This window comes from Eublepharis macularius, chromosome 7 (genome assembly GCF_028583425.1).
Source record: "Eublepharis macularius isolate TG4126 chromosome 7, MPM_Emac_v1.0, whole genome shotgun sequence".
Classification (NCBI taxonomy): Eukaryota; Metazoa; Chordata; class Lepidosauria; order Squamata; family Eublepharidae; genus Eublepharis; species Eublepharis macularius.
Genome location: NC_072796.1, coordinates 136,263,656 through 136,287,105, shown reverse-complemented (window position 1 = coordinate 136,287,105; position 23,450 = coordinate 136,263,656). Strand labels below are relative to the sequence as shown.

The 23,450-nt window shown below is 40.9% G+C and overlaps 1 protein-coding gene across 1 annotated transcript in view; it reads left to right on the top strand.

Moving 5' to 3' along the window:
• The window catches only part of AGO2 (argonaute RISC catalytic component 2), a 44,211-nt gene that overhangs the window by 3,131 nt on the left and 17,630 nt on the right, over positions 1-23,450 (top strand). Inside the window, exons 2-7 of the mRNA XM_054984710.1 lie at positions 12,955-13,150; positions 14,366-14,486; positions 16,246-16,427; positions 17,170-17,306; positions 17,461-17,595; positions 22,183-22,270. Coding sequence (XP_054840685.1) covers positions 12,955-13,150; positions 14,366-14,486; positions 16,246-16,427; positions 17,170-17,306; positions 17,461-17,595; positions 22,183-22,270 — 859 coding nt within the window. The remainder of the gene's footprint in view (positions 1-12,954; positions 13,151-14,365; positions 14,487-16,245; positions 16,428-17,169; positions 17,307-17,460; positions 17,596-22,182; positions 22,271-23,450) is intronic.

The following is a 23,450-nucleotide window of genomic DNA, read 5'->3' as shown; positions in this document are numbered from 1 at the left end:
GTCCAAAAGGTAATGCAACTCTAATGTTCACCGCTGTGTACATGCAGCATCTGAGCGTTGGTGTGGTTTTGCATTGAGTTTATTGAGCAGGAGAGGAGACTGACGTGCAGATTTCATATTATGACTAGTCCAAGTCACACACGGACTTTTCCTGTCCAAGTGTGCCACAAACAGCTGCTTGTACCCCAAGCTGGCTACTGTGTTTAATCTGTTTTGCCTCTTGGTGAACTAATTGGATTAATGAAGTGCACAGGGCTCTGTGTTGGTAGCGGTGTGCTGTGACTTTCTGCATTTATATATACTCCTTCAGATTCCAGTGCTCTAGATCTGAGGGTCTGTGCCAGTTTCTGCCATTTCAGTTCTCAGGCACTGAATGAGGGAGAGTAAGAACCGAGGAGAGTTTGTATTTCTGCACATAAGCCCTGTGGAATTGTTACCTGGAGCTTTCCAAAACAGTCTATTGAAAGCGCAATAAATACTGTTGTTCAGTCATTGCAGGAAATCTTGAAGTCTTTTCTCAGGTACCTTATTCAGTCAGTGTGGAGAAATTGCATTTATCACATCTCTCAAACCTGATAACTTGATGCTATAAAAACATTTCCTTTCCACTCAGGCGCAGTGTTAGTTGGAATAATGGGTGCAGTGTGGAATATGGTTGTGCCAAGTACCATGAGTGTTCTTAGACTCTTGTCTGTAAAATCACTACCAGCACATATATGTCTCCACTCGCTGTGTGTGACTCTGCTCAAAAAACTATTTGATCAAATTTGATCAACTCGGCTCTGATCAAAAAACTATTTTGATTCTTAAAACATGGGGAGGCTGAGCCACTTCCTCATTTATACCAGGATAGCCAAGCAAGAGATCCCTATATTGTAATGACGAAGTCAACCAAAGCCACTTTTCACTTCTGGCAGCAATGCCCATCTTTCTTTTACATACATATACACACACGCTCCTACCTACCCACCAGCACTGCAGCACACTTTCAGCTGATTTAACACATGACATGGCAAACATGTTTAGGATATCCCCCCCCCCCCACCTTCCTGCAAGGATATTCTGTGGGGGTGGAACTGGTATTATTTTTGTGGCTCGGATTAAAGATAACATCTTTTTTTTGGGTAATGTCTACCAAAGTCTTCCAGCATCTCCTATAGAGTTTTATGTGGGCAAATACAGAAGCATTAACATTAGCTGTTTGTGTATGTAAGAGTGTTCTGTATGCTGTAGGATCTTGGCAGCATCTCCTCAACCAGTTGACTTTGCCTTACCCCGTGAATCTTCACCTCTCCTCCCTATCTTGTCTGTTAAAGATTGCAAGCTCTGTAGATAGGAATTGCATTTTTTTTAAAACAATCATCTACTATATAGCCTGCTGGTTGCAGGGAAATCAGATTTAACAGTAAAGGAAAAGGTGAACTGCATTAGCATTGTTTTCAGACATGACATAGTCTGCTGAAGTTAGTAACCTGCTTGCTAACTATAAAACTGCTCTTGAGTTGATTTCATTTGTTGCTTCATACTTACTCATCTTGGAACAGATGCTTCCAAGCAGTGTACTCTGGGCCCAAATCAATTTGGCTTGGTCCAGATAATTATTGGAAATAGCTGTAGGATCAAGCTCACTGTTCTTTGCACTAAGCAGGACAGTAAAAACTGTGTGTGTGGGGTGGTGGGGGTGGTGGATATAGCTTGCAAAGCCTATGTGTTTAGTGGGGGATATCTGATTGAGTGTTACGGAAGATAACTTGGTGTGCATTGTTACCCTGTTTAGATATTACTTGAGGTAACTTGGCTACATAGCCTTAGGATTGAACTGTACAGAAGAGGTACAATTCTGATAGGATACCTGAACATGTCTTATATAAATTACGTCGGTATTTAAGTGTGTGTCACTCGGCTTAATTTCCAAAATGAAGAGGCATAGGTTGCTACCTGCACTTCATAGGTGGCATAAGCTGAAACAGTTGTGCATCCTAGAATTCATACATGGGAAATTGTCTAGTGACATTAAAAACTGCTTTGCTGATAGTGTGGAAGCTTAGTGCTGTGAATTTACTAGCTGCCCAAACACTTCCTAGTTGCCTTCATCAGGTATGGCTGCTGAGGTCCATTTGGGCTGCATGTTGATGATGTTCAGGTGCATGGGTCCTAAGTTAGGAAGGACAGCATTAGCTCCATTTATCTGGTACAGGAGTTGCTGTCCTAAATGCTTTATAGCCTAATGTATTATGCTTGCTCATTTTTCACTAATGTGGCAGTATCATTACAGACCATGTTAAATATAGTAAAGAGTCTGGTTGAAGGCCCAAATATAATTCCTACAGGAGGAATTCAATAACTTAAAGGCACTGCATTATTCTGGATGTGCTTTACAGTAGACAGGATTCAAAATATGGCATGTGATACGCTTCTGCATTGAATGAGTTACAGCTAGCCTGTGAACACAAACTTTTGAGATGCATATAATTCTACAGCAGAAATTATGTATGATTCAAACTGTTTTTTTTAACACTACCTGTATTTCTTTAGGAGCAACACACAGCCACTCGTTTAACTTCTATGAAATCATTGTAAAAAGCCATCTGTCTTCTGCTAAACCAGTGAAATATTTCGGAAGTAATGGCTGGGTTGAAATCCAGCAAAACATATGTTTACTTGTGTGTTCTTGGTTTTGTGTAATTACAAATGTAATGTGGAAGCAAGTTTAATTTATGCACTTGCTGCAGATGCTCGGAGTATTGTGTGTGATTTCCTTCAGGAAGATTAAAAAGAAATCTGTTCAAAATTGGTTTCTTATATAGTTCACATGCTGTGAGTTTAATTCCTAAACAAATAAGTAATTCCTAAACAAAAAAGACACACTTCTACTTGTTATCTGAATTATATTATGAGAGTCCTGTTTCAAAATAGGATTTTTACTTCATATGTAACATAAAATAAAACTTTTCATATTAGTTTTAATTAAGATACCATTTGCAACATCACATTCCTATGCCTTAGTATATCAGCAAATAATTACTTAAGATGAGGCATTCTGTTCATGCCTGACAATTTACCTCCATATAGTGTCAAGCTACTATACCGGGGAAGGTTTGCTGTGGCAGGTGTTTGAGATATGGGTAAGTTCTCTTTCTGGGATTCATTTTAGCCCTCAAGACTGAACTTCACATTGTTCTTAGAGAACTTTAGCTAGGAGGGTAATTTATTTCTTTGTCACTCCTGGTTTAAATATTTGCAATTTTTCTTATTGGTTCATCTGTATTTGTTATTAAAAATTATGAATGCCCACCTCTTTCTAAATTCATCAGTTTTCTTTGAGTTCTTTGTATATGCATAATCTCTGAGTAAAAAAAAAAAAGTGGTTGCGCTGTTAAGTGCCAGTATTACGACTTCTTCCTATACATTTTGGAAGAGCAGAACTTCTGCTTTCTGTATGTTATGTGTGAAATAAGAAGTGGTCAAGATTGGAAACTTCTAGGTTAATCTGCTTGGGGATCACCCCTTGACAATGACACTTTCCTCTTGGTTGTGTAGGAATATGAAATTTCCATGTCCAGTGCAAAGTAGGCAGATGTCCCAGAGAAGGGTAGCTATGGCGTATTCTCCCCTTTGGCACTGAGTGGGCAACTGCCAGTTCAGAGGCAGTGCATTGAGCACTAATGTCAGCTTGAGTGATGCCACTTTCATGGACCTGCTGGGGGTACCAGACAGTTGCTGCCCACAGTCACATCCAAGACATGCATTTAGCACCAAGGGGGCACCACTTCCTGCTACTAGGGAGAAATGTGCTAGGTATCTCTTCAGATCTCTTCAGTGAACAGTGAAACAGCTAAGTGCTGCCAGCCAGTTCAAAAGGGGCACCTTTTAAATATAAAGCTGATTCCCTGGCAGCATCAGACTTCTAGAAGTGATATAGTATGGACCAATTAAGGTATTGGAGATTGCTTGGAAGCAGTTTGTGGCCATAGTTGTCTTCCAGGTAGTGTTTCCGCTACCTGCCTCAGTAAATGCTGGAAGACTTTGAGGGTGGTGCCTTGGCAGTGTAGAGTTTGGTGAAGGTGTGACATCATTTCCAGGGGATGTTTTATGGATTTTTTCCCTAATCTCTATGCTAAAGACCATAGATAGGCACATGGGGAAATTCCTAGGGTGTCATTATGGAGGCCATTTTCCAGCCGTTTTTCTCCTCCTTAAATTTTGAAGGGGCAGCAGAGCTAAGCCTGTTTCTACGCCTGTATTTTTTTTTTCTGCCATTGTTGCAACTGTAATCAGTGGCAATCTTGCTAAAACCTCTTAACTTTTTCTTTTGAAATTATATAGACAACCAGTGTCCGTATGGGGCCACAAATCTTTTGAATCACAAGTGGAACTTAAAGATTTACTGATGGAATTAATACAGCTTCAAATCCACCTAGAATGCAGTGAAAACACAGCTGAATTTGTTTCATTTATACCTTGGCATTTCTTCCCACCAGGGGCCTAGAGCAGCATATGTTGTTGTTCTCCTTTTTATCCTCACAACAACCTTGTGTGACTCGCCCAAGATCACCCAGTAAGCTTCCATGACAGAGTAGGGATGCAGACCTGGTTCTTCCAGATTGTCTTCAAGCTTAGTAATCATTCTTTTAAAATCAAGAACAGAATATTTAAACAAATTTAAAACATGACCCATTTTATAATAATAAAATTATAATATTACCAGTAATAAATACTGGTAAGCATGTGTATGTAGTAGATGGAATCATATGATTAATTGCTCTTTCACATGAAAAAAAAATGCCCAGCGTATAGAAAATTGGATGGCAGGGAGAGAAGACTTCTAGAATTGCCTTCTCACTAATATGGTAATTTTTATGGGCAGGATTTTAAAAATAGAGAATTGTTTGGTGATGTGATCTTCCCTTGATTTGCAGTCTAAAAACAGTGAAGTTTTATAATTTTTAAAAAATACTTTTGCCCTATCTACCATGGTAGATTGTAGACTGATGCTTTATAAACCTAAATGATAATTGATTTAAATAAATATTATCTAGTCTCCTTTGGTCATCTCTTTTCTACTGGCACACTAACTTGCAGTTTTCAAGGCAGATTAGGTTGTGTAGATAGTTGATTTCTAAAATCTAGGTATCTTCTGTTTATTTTATGCACTGCAGGACAGCTTGTAAACCTTTCAGGGCTGGGGGAGAGTCAGGGCAGCAGGCTAGTTGCTTTAAAGTAGGCAGGCTGGGTGGGGGGAATGGAATATGGACTAGACAGGACAGCATTGCTTGATCCTCTTCTAACATGATTCTGGCTGAAGAACCAGACCTGAGGCTGTTGGCTTCTTGTCTGCTGACACAAGCAATGAGTTACCAACTAGAGATGGGCACGAACCGAAATACGAACCAAAATTTGTGATGACCCAGGCTGGTTTGTGGTTCGTGAACCAGCGGTTTGTCAGATCCCATTTCTGATGAACCACCATGAACTTTAGGCTGGTTGGTTTGGTTCGTTTCTCAGTTCATCACTGCAGACAGCCTGGCGCCGATCCATCAGTTTCCTAGGCAACAGGGATGGACTTCCTGCAGACCTTCTGCTGACCCGGAAGTGGTGATTTGCTGGCCTGGAGGTGACATTTTCACGAACCAAAATGAACCAGTTTGTGAACTGGGGCAAGTTCGTGGTTCGTGAAATGTGACGAACGTTCAGTTTTTTTCTGGTTCGTGCCCATCTCTGTTATTAATCCACATTACCTCACTTCATCTTAGATGTGCTTGTGATGCCTAGAATTGTGAAATAGTAAATACATTATATACTAAGTATATGAGTTATATACTAAGCATTACCTTGAAGAATCCACAGGCTCTTAACTTCATTTTCTGTTGATGTTGACAGAGCATGCATGTCACTCCCATTCTGCAGTCATTCCATTGGCTACCTATCGGTTATCTGATTCAAGTCAAGATTAGACTATTACATTCAAAGCCCTTCCTGACCTAGGCCTCTCGTATCTGCAAAACTGTCTCTCTCCGTATGTTCTCTCAAGGCAGCTTTGCTCATCTGAACAGGGCCTTCTGCAGTTAAGCTAACTCAACAACTGCCCATTACATGCGCTTTCTCTGTGGTAGCTCCCACCTTGTGGAATGGCCTGTCTGAGGTGGTCAGGAAAGCTCCTACTGTCTTTGCTTTCTGCAAAACTGAATCATTCAGGAGAGCTTTCTACTCATTATGGGGCTGCATCATAATAGTTCAGAGATATCCCTGGGTAAGGGACAGGGACTATAAAGACTAGGCTGTTGGGTACTGTCTGGTGGTGTAGATAGGTTCCTACTGGGTAGTTCGACATTGCTAAAGATGTCATGTTAATTACTTAAGTTTTACATTCAAAACTGTTTCATCTGTGTGTTTGGCTTTCTGGGAGAGGTTATCCTTAACACAGAAGTTCTTTGAGTATTTTAAAAGGTTAGTTAATGAAGCCAAAAGTTGAAGCAAGGATTGGCAGGGTACAACAACACAAGATTTATTGCTGGCTGTTGTGTAACATTGCACTATCTTCTACAAAACCCTGGGCTAAAATATGGGACTCAAACTTGGCAACTTCAATCCCCTCTTTTCCTTGCAAACTGAATCTGGTTCGGTTCCACATTTTTAAGTAAGTAAATACACACATGCGCGCGCGCACACGCACGCGGGGCAGAACCAGATTATAATAGTCTGCAGAATATTCTGCAGAATATTCAGACGAACACCTCTGTTAAAATCTGTTTAGCAACATGAGCAATTTGATTGGTTCAGTAAGTTCAGATACAAACTTCTCTTCCCTGGCGATTGAATTGTCCAAACTAATTGTTACAGATTTGCATGCTGTAACCCTTTTTCATATCTCCCTAGATGATGACATCTCTCCCTTCTCTCTCATCTTAACCAGTACTGCCGCTTAATAATTCCTGGCTGCTGTCCAGGGAGGAGCATCTTTAAGCAGTCTACCTCACTAGTTGCATAACTACAAATTTCTCCCATCACATGCAAATTCCTTTTTGACCAATAATTTATTGGGTTACAATTCCAGCTTTTCAAAACTTGCTGCTTATCATAAATATACCTATTTAGAACATCTGATGTGTCTCTGAAACTGAACCACAAGGTATTTTGTCTCAGGCTGGTCATACGTCCCTGCAGGGTGGGTTACATCAGGGTTCTCATATATGTGTGTGTGTGTGTGTGTGTGTGTGTGTGTGTGTGTGTGTGTGTGTATGTATATGTATATGTATATGTATATGTATGTATATATGTATATGTATATGTATATGTGTGTGTATGTATGTATGTGTATGTGTATGTGTGTGTATATATATGTGTATATATGTATGTGTATGTGTATATGTATGTGTATATATATGTGTGTGTGTGTATGTGTGTGTGTGTATGTATGTATGTATGTATGCATGTATGTATGTATGTATATATATATATGTATGTATATATGTATATGTATATGTGTGTGTGTGTGTATATATGTATATGTATATGTATATGTGTATATATATGTATATGTATATATGTATATATACATATGTATATATGTATATATATGTATATATATATGTATATATGTATATGTATATGTGTGTATATGTGTGTATATATATGTGTGTATATATATGTATATATGTATATATATGTATATATATATATATATACACACACTACAAATGTTTCCTAAACAGTGCTGTATTCTAACTTTTTAATATAACCATTAAAATCTCTTATAGCACCAGCATCACTTCTTTTTGTGGTGTTAATTGCCTTGGGCTATCTTGCTAGCCAAGAACCCTTCTCTTGACTGGTGCCTCCATTTACACCTGGTCTGTTTCATTCTCTGCGCTTTTATTTATTTTACTTACTTTTACTCAAGGTCCTTTGTATTAAAAGAGCATTACACTTCTGTATTTTTTCCATTAGACACTCATTACCCTTGTTGTTTTGCTTTGTGAAACTTGCAGCTACTTTCATGGTCTGTTTTGGTCCTGGGGATTTGCCCATGCCTGACTGGCAGCTACTTTGGGCAGTGGAAGAGGTGAACATCATCTTGGGCAGCTGCCACAACAGTGGAGGCTTTAAAATAGGTGCTGCCTTATGCAAAGTAAGGGATGTTTTGCAAGGGAAGGGATTTGTCTGAGGAGACCTTACAGGGCCTGAACAAAATGGTATGTGCTCAGCCAGGTTGGTTGAGGAGGATACTCAACTACTTGCACCTTGCAATGTGGGGTGGGAGTTCATGGAAGGAGGAGGAGCTATATGCTCTAAAGCCCCTCCCATTCTGAGCTGATGGATGTTGGAAAATTGTGGGATTCACTGCCAGTAGAGGAATTGATGGCCACAAGTGTTGGCAGCTTTAAAAGGGGGTTAGACCGATTAATAGAAAATAAGTCCATCAATAGCTACAAGCCATGGTGACTGAAGGGAGCCTCCATATCCAGAGACAGCAAACCAGTGCTAGGAGACAACATCAAGGGAAGGTCTCTGCTTCTATGCCCCTTTTGTCGGACCTCCAGGGCAACTGGTTGACTGTTGTGTGAAACAGGATGCCAGCCTAGATGGTCTGATCTGCCAGAGCTCTTCTCATGCTCTTATGTCCAGGCAAGGGTACCTGCTTGGCCTCCTCTAGACCAGTAGGCAAGATCTCACTCTAGGTGTGTTCAGTGAATGTGCTGCAGACGAACATCTGAAGAGGGCCAGGGGGGCAGTGGTAGGCCGCATTGCACTTATTAATGTTGATGTCAGTCGCAAGGCTTCCAAACACAAGGAAGTCCTGCCTGAAAGAGGGCAGCAAACACTGGTCTTCTGTGTAGCAGAACAGGCATAAATTGGCGCTGAATTGTTGCCTTTATTCATCTGTTTGATTATCTTCAATTACTTTTCCTAGATATTTCAATTTATATACTGTTTCTACAGTGTGTTTCCTATTCTTCTGTACTTATGTTCTTTGAATTTTCATATGCCTCTTGGAGGTTTTTGTGTTTTCTTTCCTTCCAGTTCCAGCCCTTTGTACCTATACTTATTCAGAAGGTCACCTGACCTTAAGGAATGGCTTTTCAGGTACAGTGAGGTCTTGTGGTAATAGCCATTTCTGCCCCTTCAGTGCTCACTTGGAGCCTAGTTCAGGGGTTCTTAGTTAAAAGAGTTATGGACACATTAAGTTAGCATTAACTGTTTCATGTTTTATTTATTTACTTATAGTTTGCCTTTCTGACAGAGACTCAAGATGGATTACGTAGGATACGCCAGTGCAATCAATAGGAGGAGACATCTAATAAGTAATGCGCTAGTATATAAGACCATTCAAAATAATTCTAAAATTGCCCTACGTTATTGCTATTTGCATAAATAAATACTATGCACCAGTCTTTGGCTCTTGAATCAGCATCGTATTATGCTTGGTGTTCACAGGTCACACAGATCCTTACACTTACTCATGGAAAAGTATAGCATAGTAGTGTGATGTTACATGGTATTTTAAAGGTTTCTTAAATCTTCAGTTTCAGGTGGGGAACTGTGTTGGTCTGCTGTAGAAGAGCAAGATTCGAGTCTAGGTGTACCTGAAAGACCAACAAGAGTTCCGGGGAATAAGCTTTCGACAGTCAGAGCTCCTTTCATCAGATATCTGACACATCTCAAAAAAAAATGCTCTCAAAAGCTTTTACCCAGGAAATCTTTCTGGTCTTTATGGAGCTACTGCTCTCGAATCCTAATCTGCAGTTGTTATCATTGTGTTCCTTCTCACTTCATACTCTTGCTGGAGTAGTCATTCGCCCTTCCGTCTTAGAGCGTTGGCCCTCTGATTCCAGACATCCTAGTTGGTGGTGTGTGTACTGTAGAGTAAAGGTGTATGCTTAGACGAAGCAGTTGAAATCACTTTTCAAAAGTAAAACATGAAATGTCAGTCCAGTTTTATTGAACTTGTTCCAGACGTTGTCATTTGTAGAATTTCTTAGAGAGACATTTTAGATAATTCTGAAAGTAATGGTATATGTAATTAAAAAAACACTTGAACGGCATGAAGTTGGATATGTAATTAAAAAGAGTTCAGAAGTTTTAGTTTTTAAATTACTTTGTAGAATATCATGGGGCTACAGCTCCTTAATTCTCTTCTGTTTGGAGCTGATAGGTGAAGATAGGGAAAGGACATGAAATGTTCAGTCCTAGATAAGGAATGTTTCTAGTGTGCTGGGCTCTGTGAAGCTCAAGCTATATAAAATAAGTATTGGCAGACATTGCTAGTCTAAAAATACATATTAAAATGCAGTGTGTTTAGTTTGGGAAATGAAAATGTATGCAGAAGTAATGTTTATAGTTGGTGTTTGGGTGATACAGGTGCAGAAATAACTAAGTGGACAATGTTCAGAAACAGGCTGGAGTATTAGAAACACAACCCTCTTCTCCTCTGTTTCTGTCTTTGTAGAAGGTACTTGTTGGAGAGCAGGAATTAGCATAGGGGACTACTGTTGCGACCCTAGCAGAATTTGACCTTAACATCATTCCTCATAAATGTCCCCATGCACAAAGAGTAAACCAGGCCAAGAGGGAATCTTGAGTACTTAAAGCTCCCTCAACACGGGAGGCACAGGTATTAATTCCTCATCTTCCTCACTCTGAGAAAAGATAAGACGGCTATAGGGAAGTGCTTTAGAAGTCTGGGGCATGATCCTATGCTCGGGTTCGCTTTCACGCGCCCAATATTCTTTACTGATCATCAGGTGCTGGGGAGACGTCACCAGGCCTTGCTTGTGGGCTTCCCTGGACCAGTGCGTGAAATGAAATTTTTGGACTAGGTGGATCATTGATTGAGTACTTTATATCGTTTATGTAGTGCTTTCAGGAGTTCGAAATGCTTCACTTTATCTTGTGACTATATCTGGGGTGGAGGCTGAGTCTGAGGGAGAATGACTTGTCCTGTTGATAGTTTTAGGTGGGTAGCCCTGTCAATTTACAGAAGAAGAGCAAGATTTGAGTCCTGTAGCACTTTAGAGACCAATGAGATTTCCCAGGGTATGAGCATTTGACAGTCAAGCTCTCTTCATCATATACAAGGGAGCTTGACTTCTGAAAGACGTATACCTGGAAAATATTGTTGATCTTTAAGGTACTGTTGGATTCTTGTCTTACTGAATTAATTGCAGGCTCAGTCAGGGATTTTCTGATTTGTAGCCTAGTCTCTTAGCTTCTATACTACATAAGATGAATGTAAAGCCATTTTAGGGGTAGGCAGGTTGTTAAGAACATGTGCTGAAGAACTTGTTAGTTATAATCGGGTGTCATAGAATTTATCTCTCAGCTGAACACTGATCACTTCTGCGCTGACTTTCTGATGTTTGAAACCATTTATTCCATAATAAATATTGGAAAGCTTATCAGTTGTGCTACTGTAATAGTTTCATATTTTGTGAAATGTAAACTTCTGAAATGATCAGGAGTTCTGCAACGGGACCACCAACAGTAATGGCCGTTCTTGGGAATTGTAGTTAAACGGAAGTATAGGGCATATCCTGCGATATGTTCCTGCAGAGAGCTAGTTAAGCTCCTCAGCCCATATAAGCTACAGATAGTCCATTTCTCTCTTACAAGGGAAGTTGCATCTTTATTAATTAGTGAGGGTTTTCATATATAAAATGAATTCACTTAAGCGTTCTAGTGAATGTTCCCTCCGTTGAGATATGAAAACAATTTAGCACTGGAAAGAAAGTGGTTAAGGGAAAGAGTATGCGAAGAAAGCATACTTGTTCTGTTAGAATAATTGTCATAAGGTGATAGTTCCAAGCTGTTAGAATTCCTATTTTTTTTTTAAAAAAAATACTGGCTAAAATTAAATACGAGCATAAAGATATACAACCTATACTTACTAACTCTTAAACGTGAATCACTGGCCATTGCAGTAAAATTTACAACATGATGCAAATAAAGAAATATGGGGACAATACATTCTTTTAAAATTAGCCTAAGCATATAAGTGCAGCACATTATTTTGTTGTTGTTAAGGGCCAAATACTGTTGGATCAGGGCTAGCCATCATAGGTACTAGGGTCCAACCCTGGTCTCTAATCCTGTATATCCCTAAAAGGCTCCATCTGCTGGGCCAGCTTGGATTAACTTGCATACTACTATTTTTATGGTCTTCAATTACTTGAGATCTGCAGTTTCCTCTGTTAACAAATTTAGAGAGCCTAAACAGGGGCATTCGTAAACCTCTAATTAGCTGGCTGCTCATGGATGAGCAGGAAATTTATGAGTGTAAGGATTTCCCAGGATTGTTCATGTAGGCAAATCATGGTTTGCTGTTAAGTATTCACGGTTGGTTCAAAGTATGTGCACTGTGTAGTAAAAAATAAAATAGAACTGTTAAGCGCCACGCCCCAGTCTCGCCCTACAAATGATACGTTTTTATTTTCAGCAGGTAGCTTGACTTTACACTTATTGTATATATTTTACGTGGTGAAAAAGCAATTCGGCAAAACAATAATTGCATGTGATCTACAAATTGTATCTGAGTTCTTACACAGTCTGTTAGTCCCAGTTACTTAACAATCTGACTAATGTTACCCATTTTTGTGGCTTGGGGAGAAACATTACCCATTTTTGCGGTTTAGGGATCATACTGTTAATCTGGTTAATTTGTCATACAGGCTTTCATTGTAGACCCTAAAATTATTGCTTGTTTATAATCTGGCTTTAAGGGCAGGTACTCTTGTTTAAATGATATTTGTTCTTGTTATATTTGCAACATTAACGAGAACAAAAAGTGATTTTGATTTTATATTCTAGTCCAGTGTATAGGTTACTTTGCTATTGACAACAAAAGAGATAGTACCAAGTTTTATGATAAACTGGATCCGTTCATCAAGAAGAAAAGGTCTAAGCGGCAAATAAGTATATTTACTGACCTGCATTGTTTGTTCTTTTCTTCCCACCCAGTACTTGCAACTCCCCCACCACTGCCACCTCCAATACAGGCATATGCATTTAAGCCTCCTCCTCGACCTGATTTTGGAACTTCAGGGAGAACAATCAAACTACAAGCCAATTTTTTTGAAATGGACATTCCCAAAATAGACATCTACCATTATGAATTGGATATAAAGCCAGAGAAGTGCCCTAGAAGAGTTAACAGGTATGTGCCACTCTTTCCTTTTCTTCCTTTGAACCTTTTTAAAAAAATGGGAGTGTTTCCAATAGTTCTGGCCGGAATGATTCCTCATTGAATAGCTAGTATGTGGCAGGCTCAGAGCAGATCACATTAGTTTAAAAGACATCAACTAAAATGGATAGCATAAAAAACAGGAACAATTCACAGATTCATCTGCAGTGCACATTGCACAGTCCCGTATACAGCCATTCGGGGTCCGTGGGGGCTGTTGATGATCATCGGATGAAACAACAAACCAGAAGCATCAGGTAATACTTCTTAGGAGTAGCCTCCAGTTTTAGTTTCTCCAAATCTTACACCAACCTAAAAATTTCCTTGTAGTTAATGGAACTGTATTTGTCAAGAAAGCTCTCAGATTTGGATCAGTCATTGGAATGTAGCTCACTACAGTTCATCTACTTCATCCAGTACTGAACTTGCTTACTGGTGGTGGTGCGTATTTTGTTACCAGACCTCTTAAATGGAGAGGTGAGGTTACCCTGCTGGGCAGGGGGAAGTAAACTAATTTGTCTGGTGGTGGTATTAAAGGACTTCGGAGAAACTGTATGTAGCAACAGGTAAGAGATTGCCTGTTCATGGAAAACTTACAGATCAAGAAGAAAGGCAACTGGGTTCCATCTGGAGGAAATGTAGAGACTTCAGATGGCTGTTCACAAATCATACTGTGTAAGAATACGTGCAGACTACCATATATTTTACTTTTTTCTGTAACATGAATTGCTGGAATTGAAAAAAAAATACACAGCATTTCCAGTTAAAGGGCCTGGCAGCAGGTGATGTGAAAGACCTCTGCCTGAGACCCAGGAGAGCCACTGCCAGTCTGAGTAGACAATACTGACTTCGATGGACTAAGAGTCTGATTCAATACCGGGCAGCTTCATGTGAGATAATGCTGTGGGATGCTTTGAACACTCTGCTGTATACATACATTATAATGGGTTGTATCTAACAACTTGGTTTCAGTGGTGGTAGAGCCCATAGAGAGCTCCTGATGCCGGTGGAAAACTCAGTGGAACAGAACCATTGCATGTAACCTGGTCTCTTGAGGGAGGGGAGGGGTCTCTCCTCACTATTAAATGTTTTGCTTTTTGTTTATAGCTGGACATTAACAACAGTGAATTGTTCTCAGCTCTTCAATCAACGTGAGCTATTTTGTTAACATAATTATCTTTTTTTCAGAGAAATAGTTGAACATATGGTCCAGCACTTTAAAGCACAGATTTTTGGGGATCGCAAACCAGTGTTTGATGGAAGAAAAAACCTCTACACAGCTATGCCACTTCCAATAGGGAGGGACAAAGTAAGTATTGGGTCAGTCACAGCTCTCTCGGAGCTCTCTCAGCCCCACCCTCCTCCCAGGGTGTCTGTTGCAGGGATAATAATAACACCGCTCTGAGTGGGCATTAAGTTGTCCTGAAGGGTGGTATATAAATCGGTTGTTGTTGTTGTTGTTATTATAATGGAGGAATTAGCATGATGCCCACTTGAACTGTGATACCATCTTTTAGATATAAGAAACTGATTTCATGTTTGGCCAAAACTGCTGTCTTTCCAAGTTTGGATTGCTTTTGTGACTAGATATTGATTTAAGGTCCAAGTAGGAGACTGGCATTCCTTTGTAGCAAGTACAACAGTTCCTTGTTCCATGACTGGGAGCCAGTGTGGCTTATATGGTTTGAAATATTTCCAGGAAGGTTTCCATCAAAAATATTACCAAGTAAAGAGTTTTAAGGGCCAATTGGGTAGGCATTGGAAGAATGACTACCAAATTGTACCACTAGATTGGTCTGTTTAAGATTTGTTCTTTGGTTATGTGACATTTTGTCTGGTTGATGTTGGGGTAGATGACTTATAGAAGCCCTACACTTTAGTGATTATTTGCAAAGTGTTTTCAGTAGAAGCTGTATTCTGGCAATATAAAATGGTCTGGTATCTAGAAGTGTATAAACAGAAACACAAATCTGTTCTGCTCATCGCACTAGCAAAGTAGTGTTGCTTGGGGATGGAGTATGACTGATCCCTGAGCGTTTAAGTCGGCAACTGTGTTGGTCTGCAGTAGAACAGCAGGATTTGAGTCCAGTAGCGCCTTAGAGGCCAACAAGATTTTCAGAGCATAAACTTTCGAGAGTCAGAGCTCCCTTCTTCAGACATGAGTAGGAATGGAGATCCCTGAACCTTTATATCTCGGCCAAAGGTGGGTGGGTTGTTTCAATGGAGGGCATCAGGATGTAAAGGTACGATGCAGCTTGATCGGAGCAGAAATTAGCATCTGTAGTGAGATAAGAGTCCCGAGTCTTTGATCCCTGACAGATAAGCAGCTATGCCCGACTAGCTCTGAACTTCACTGTGGGAAAGTTCAGTTTGGGACTTGGAACTGTAGAATTGCCTTGAAAAAAAATGTTGAGGTGCCATAGTGGATCTCCATCTTCTGTAGAAGGTTGGAACAGTTTGCCCTTACAGTGAATGTGCTTTAAATAGTCCCTTACAGCTTCTTCGGTTCCAATTCATCTGGACTGTGTCTGTGTTAGAAGGATCCTGAACATCACCTGCCTTACCTCAAAGGTGCTCAGGTTCTCCTTCCTCCCCCCTTCGCTTTTTATCATACTGCTTCCAGAGAACTGTGCAGATTCTTTGCCGTCATTGACATTGAATAAGTGCTGTGTAGCCATAATTAAATTTGGAAGCAGTTACTGGGATTCCCAAGGAGACTCCCGGCACAGCTCTTGAAATCCTTACGAAATAGCACGGCTTGGCGTTTACCGTGTTTATCTGAAGTCAGTGCATTGGAGCCCTGTTCAGTCTCATCGGCTTGTTAAATGGACATTGCCAAAACCTTATGCTTCTCTGAAAGCGCGGCGGGCAGGATCTAATTATGAGAAGTCCTTTATGAAGAGAGAAATGACGGTGAAGGGGATGATTCTGTTGAGAAGTGCTGTGGACCACTTTATTACTTCTGTGTCCATTTTGTGTGCTCGTTCGCTGTGTCGAGAGGAGTCCTGTGGGCAACATGCATGTTTAAACGGAAAGAATCATCTGGTTGTGCTTTCATAATGTTGCAGGTGGAATTGGAGGTCACCTTGCCAGGGGAAGGGAAGGACAGAATATTCAAAGTGGCAATAAAGTGGATGTCCTGTGTGAGTCTGCAGGCTTTACATGATGCTCTTTCTGGTCGTCTTCCAAGTGTTCCTTTTGAAACAATTCAGGCACTGGATGTAGTAATGAGGCACCTGCCTTCCATGAGGTAAGGGAAATGCCCCTCTATATGTCTTTAGGGCATTCTGCGGCCCTAAAAAAAAAAGACTTCTGTTGCCTGTTCTACAGTTGCCTCAACGAGTTCTACAGTTTGCCAGTGTAGTACATTTTTTGCACACACATAGACACATTTGTTTACCGCGCAGTCCTGTGCAAAGTCACTCCAGCCTACGACTGAGTTTCTGAGGTCACAGATGAATTGCACAGTTGATATGGATTCCTAAAAATCTCAGGTTCATTTGAAAATACAACAAGTTTAAGAATGCCATATGCTGATGGCCGACTTGATCGAAATTTCCGTATGAGTACCAGTGATCCTATGGGACAGGTGTCCATGTGTTTACATGAATGGGACAAATAGCTTTACATGCACATCTGTTAAAATGTAGTAAAGCACTGATAGGGATTGGAATCAGGACACAAAGTACACCTATTTGGGAGCTGGCCAGTGTGTGCCTTGCATGACCAGTTGTCATCTCCATTCTTCCCTTCGCCTTGCTTGTCAAGCACTCCTGCAGCCCTTGATTTGCCATGCCTTTCTTTCTGCAACCATGCTGCCTGTTCTAGCTATTGATAATACTGGTCTGTGTCTCAGAGATTGTGAGAATGAGGAGGCCTATGCTGGATATTGACCCATATTTTTCCTGCTACGCTACAAGGGTGTTGGATCAGGGGTTAACCCTGGAATAGTGTTGCTGTAATCTTTTTCTGTTGTCTGGTTTATATTACAGGTATACTCCTGTGGGCCGGTCCTTTTTTACTGCCTCCGAAGGGTGTTCAAATCCATTGGGTGGGGGCAGAGAAGTATGGTTTGGATTCCACCAGTCAGTCAGGCCTTCACTGTGGAAAATGATGCTTAACATCGACGGTATGCTTTGTGTTATTTTTACATCCATATCATTTATGTTGTGTTTAAATTGATCAATGAAATGCAGTTTAAGTGAAATTTCTGAGAATATTCTTACTCCCTTAAAGTCTGTTTCTTTTGATTAATTGCCTGTATTTTTCCTTTTCGATTTTAGTATCTGCAACAGCATTTTATAAGGCACAGCCAGTAATCGAGTTTGTATGTGAAGTTCTGGATTTCAAAAGTATTGAAGAACAACAGAAACCTCTGACGGATTCCCAAAGGGTTAAGTTTACCAAAGAAATTAAAGGCAAGTTGAAAGAAACTTGAACAAGACTTGGTGTGGAACAAAATTTTAGAGTTTTAGAAAACTGATTTATGACAAATGGGTTTTGATCAGCTGTTTTTATTTATTTACTTATTCATCGTTCATGCCTTCATTCTCCTACATTTCTCTTTCATTCTACCCCTCCCCCTTTTTCTGCACAACAGCCATCCTAAAAGATAAGTTAAGGAAGCAAGTTAAGTGCAAATCACCCAAGCAAACTTGCATCGCAGAGTACAGATTTGAACCTGGTTCTCCTAGATTCTAGTTTGACAATTCAATCACTGCACGACACCACACTGACTCCCAAGAGGATAAATTCAGCTTGAAGACTTTATATACATTATTTCAGATCTATTTAAAAGTAAAAAACAAACAAACAAAACAAAACCCACTCTTAATATAGCTGAAACTTTTAACAAACCCTATTTAAAAATTTAAAAGCAAATTAACACTTTCTTTATCCACCTTGCTGAGTGGTCTGTGGATCATACAAAACCATGTTGCAGTCTTCCACAGTTGGCAGTCAGCTCCATCTTGACGTTGCCACCTTTGTTTGCTGTGTGTAGGCCAGAGAAAACTGGAACAACCAGCCAACTCAGGTCCCCCATTTGCTTGAAGTTGGGAAAATGGGCCTTGGCTCTTGTCCAAAAAGCTTTCTTTGGTTACGTTGATCCTGCTCTGAGTGAGATAAATGATCCACCAAGACATACCTGTGGCTCCAGAAAGCCTCATATCCTTTCCCACTGTAACCAAGACCAAAAGATTTGACGCACCATTCCCATTGACACCTGGGACTTTTCATGAAGTTACTAAGCACTATAGAATTACTTCCAAGGTTGGCCATCACATCCTGTAGCACCTTCCCTGTAATTCAGAGTTAAAACCAGGTCTATAATGAGGTCAAACTTTTTGCAGTCAAACTGTATTTTAATGATACATTACAAATGGATTTGAATTTCTCTGATGTTTCTAATAACCAATGAGCTTTCGTAAGTGCTGTTTTATCCCAGTCCTTATTTCCTTATTCTTGCAAAGCACAGTTGCAGGTTTTTGTTCTAAAACATTTGTGACCAGGCATTTGCATTGCATCGTTATTTAGTGATTAACTCCTCTTAAATTTTTATCTACATACATCAGTTCCTGTTTAATAGGGCCATTATGTTGTTAATATTTATTCATAAAATTTCTTGGAACAAAACTCTTAATGCAGTTTCCTTGTTAATTTTTAAAAATAAATCCGTGCACGTTGCAAAATGTTCTTGATGTTCCAAGGCCATGAAAACTCTTGTTAGCTCAAGTCCCTTTCTAGTTCCCAGGTATATTAATCTCCTTATTCCCTCAAGGCAGTTGTGTCTGTGGCTTTATTTAGCTATCACAGTAAATGGCGGTGTTTGCTCTTTGCCTCCTTTTCCGTCTCCAAGCAGGACCCTTGAGGTTCTCTCAAGCTCTCTTGCATGCTGGCCAAGCATCGCTGTGCATGCAGCCAGTTCACTATTGGTCAGCCACAATAAATGAATGCGGAATGAACAGGCAAGTCTAGGGCAAGACAAGCCTTCTTCTCCATGTAGCTGTCAGATCTGTGGCTAAATAATAGTTGTATCCAGACTACCTTCTGCAATCAGACAAGAGTCCGTTGTTTTCAAAAGATTTACTGAAAAAAGCAACCATTATAGTCCACTGGCCCAGATGCAATATCTGGACTGGTACACGTGTATTGTTACGAATGATAGGCACAGAACAAGGTACAGAGTATCAAACCCCAGCAGGCCCAACCTCCCCCCATAGTTCTCAAAACAATCCGCTTGAGGCTGAGAAAGTGAAAGTTTCCCAAGGCTGGCAAAGCTGTAGTCAAAACATTCCTCTTCTGTGAGATAGCTGCTAGGGAATGTCTTGGCACCTGTGAATAAAGCACTCAGAATACTAAAAGAATTAAAATGGAGTCCCTTTGGTTATAACATTAAAGAAAGCATTCTGAACCTGACAGTAGCCACCTCCCCCCCTTTCTGTCTAAGTCATTTTATTGCATTCCATAAACTGGTTTTATGCTGAAACAGAACAGAGCTTTGTAGCCACCTCTTTTCTCATTTGTCAGATTCCCTAATCTTGTTTTCTGTCAGAAATTAAATAATTTTTTTTAGAAAAAACTCTTGGGCATGGCCTGGTTAATCACTCAGTTTTTATATTGTATCTCAGCTCTGTACTGAGATATAATGTACTTTGGAGCTTATGAGTGTTATGGGGAGGAAGGTATGGCAGTAGATGAGTTGTGCACTGGTTTTGACTTAGCAGTTTTTTGTGTTTATGGTGAAAAGCTGAACAAAGGCATGTGATTAATAATAACAGTGTGCTTATATACCTCCCTTCTGGACAGATTAGTGCCCCACTCAGAGCGGTGAACAAAGTCAGTGTTACTGTTATCCCCACAATGCAGCTGGGGAGCTGGGCTGAGACAAGGAGTGGCTTCCCCAAGGCCACCTGCAGAGCTCATGTCAGGAGTGGGAGGCAAACCAGCAGAGTGCAGATTTGCAACCCAAGCACTTAACTACTATGCTACTAAGCCATGGTACAAACTGAAAAAGCACAGTCCTACTTGGCAAGTCATCAGTAGAGGAGGTGGGGGCATGGAGAGGAGGAGGAGGGAGCGAGTCCTGAGAAAATCCCGTGGAGAGCAGAATGCTGCACAAGTGACCACATTTTTCTGCTGCCCTGTGCAGGCAGATCTGCATACAAGAGGCTGGCTGGGGGCGGTGCTTTTGAACAAGCTAAAGGTTTCTATTAGCGGACATAATGAGAAACTAAGGTTTGTGTCAACAGCTGTTAACAGACCAGGTTAAAATTAGCACCCTCCCACAAACCAGTTGGTTGAACAGTCATCATTTGGATGTCATGATGATAAGCCATGCTCTGATTAAAATACAGTTCATGAACTGTGATGTACTAGATGAAGACTATACCTGATAATATATGGGTATGATACTAATTTAAGAACTCAAGTTGAGAGCAAAAGCCTCTTGTATAGGCATATGATGCTTCTTGATGCAATAAAACCAGGGGATGTTGATGGATCATTGTCCCCCAGCCTTTTCTCTTGATAATTCCCTGGCATAGACGTCGTCCTCCTTTAAACTACCTGTAAAAATATTTCGCCAGTCATATTTTTCAATCCTGGGGAGGGGGGTGGGTGGGAGGTCATAACCCCTGATGCAGGCCTTTCACTTGGTAGCGGTTTTTTTCTTTACATACCATTTACAACCTATCAGGATGGCTGATTACTTTTAACTTTTATTTTTATCATTGAGCCCCTTGGAACCACTTAGTCTTCTAGTCCTTAAAAATGGCAGTGTCAGGACTCAGGGGTGCCATCCATGGCCTGTTATGAGGGGATGATAGGCTTGAAGGAACCACACAGTGTGCTTGATAAACACAACTAAGAAAACGGGTTTATTTTAGTGGTGAAGTGAATTGTAACTTCCTCCCAATTCAGCCAGCTGGGCGACACAGCGCTGGGTCTGGGAGGAGCGTTATCCTTCAGAGGCACACTGCCGCATGATTTAGTAGTGTGTAATGTGACCACAATGATCAGACCACTTGGCACTTTTAAACTGTTCTTTAATGGAGAGCAGGACCCTGACTCCTGCCTGTCAAAGTCAATAAACGTAGACCCTTCTGGACTCCCCTGCCGAATCCAGGAAACCTAGTAGAATCATAGGATCATAGAGTTGGAAGGGGCCATACAGACCATCCAGTCCAACCCCCTGCCCAGTGCATGATAAGCCTAAAGCATCTCTGACAAATATTCATCCAGCCTCTTCTTGTAACCTTGTTCCCTCCAAAACACCAACCGTGTTTCTTCTGTTGGTGGTCGATAGTTCAGCTCTCCACTTTAGGATTCCATTCCTTGTGAATGTGATTGGGCGACTGCAACCAAGGAGGACAGAGGGTGGAATCTTCTCCTGCCCGTCACGGGGGTATTGCCAGTCAACTCTACCCAGGGATGACAGAGGGTGGAATCTTCTCCTGTCCGTCACGGGGGTATTGCCAGTCAACTCTACCCAGGGATGACAGAGGGTGGAATCTTCTCCTGTCCGTCACGGGGGTATTGCCAGTCAACTCTACCCAGGGATGACAGAGGGTGGAATCTTCTCCTGTCCGTCATGGGGGTATTGCCAGTCAACTCTACCCAGGGAAGACAGAGGGTGGAATCTTCTCCTGTCCGTCACGGGGGTATTGCCAGTCAACTCTACCCAGGGATGACAGAGGGTGGAATCTTCTCCTGTCCGTCACGGGGGTATTGCCAGTCAACTCTACCCAGGGATGACAGAGGGTGGAATCTTCTCCTGTCCGTCACGGGGGTATTGCCAGATTCCTCTTCCTCACTGCACCTGGGAGGAAGGGGGAAGTGGGGCCGAGCCTCCTGAGCAAGCTGCTCTCACATCTAGCCTGTTCTCTTCACAATGTTAAGGAGAAGTGACTGCCGCTAAGAGAGAATTGCCGCAGCAGCTGAATTTTGAGAATCTGGTTTAACTGGGATGAAAAGGGCATTGATCACTCATGTTTGTGAATTACTAGGTTTGAAGGTGGAGATCACTCATTGTGGGCAAATGAAGAGAAAATACAGAGTATGCAACGTTACACGACGACCAGCAAGTCACCAAACGTAATATTTTGGTTTTTTTTATTTTTCTCAGAGTTACGTTGTACTTTCTCTCTTCCTCATAAGTTGCCACTTTGTTTCTCATGTACTTGCGTATGACCAGATAAAGAACTTATCAAGGCAGTTCAGGTGGGTCACAGCTCCCAGTTAGTTTCTTCTGGTGTCAGGGAAAAATACTTTTTAAAAAAGTACTTTTTAAAAAGTACTTTTTAAAAAGTAAAAAGTTTTGGAGCCCATCATGCTGATTTGATTTTGTTTCCTCTAGTTGATGAAAACCCACGTAAGCTCTTTCTTCAAATGTTTAGTAAGTGATTGGTGAAGGTTTAGCTTTCTCCTTACCTTGTGCAGTAGGAAACATTGTCTCAAGAAGTTAGTAATGTTTATTTTTTGAAGAGGGATAGAAAGTCTCTTTTGGGAAACTGGAAAAGCGTAAGGCAATCCGTGCTGGGCGTTATGGTTATGAAGTGCGTCTTCCTGTTTTAGGGGGAAGACATAAGCCTCTAGCTTCTAAATGTCAGAAATAATACTTTTTTAATGTTGAGAAATTGACTTCTTATGGCACCTATTAGAATCGGGTAACGTTGTAGCAGGTCACTCTAAGATAGAAAATTGGCTTGAGCCTCATGGAGAGAATTGGCTGGGGGTGCTCACATCTCCCAAGCATAGGATCTCATGAATCAAAGAAGATTAGAGTGAACAAGGACAAGTTGGTCTGTGATAAGCTTTTGGATCTATGAAGAAATGGCTATAAAAGAAGAAAAAAGTGCAAGGAGAATCAGGGGGACTTGTGCGCTTTCTTTCCATCATATATAAAACATGATTAAAGGGTTCCATATTTGGGGAGCCATAAATCAAGCTCTGATCTGCTGTCATGTCTGAATGCAGGTGCCTGGATAAATTGAAATTTGCTTCCCCCCCCCCGCCCCTTCCACCAGATTGGACTTCTAAACTGGGATTAAACAGAGTCTTAGAATTCTTGTTTGAGGGAGGGAAATTTTCCCAGGTGCCTGTATTGAGACATCATGACAAATGAGAACTTGATTCAAACCAGGCCGTCTTGAATCTCACTCTGCACTAGAGAGGCAGACAGACCATTTCTTTATTGTGCTGTGTGAGTGCCGCCTGTGTCAGTCATGCACTTCCCATACCTACTGCATGAGGAGTTTGCTGTGGGGGTGATCCA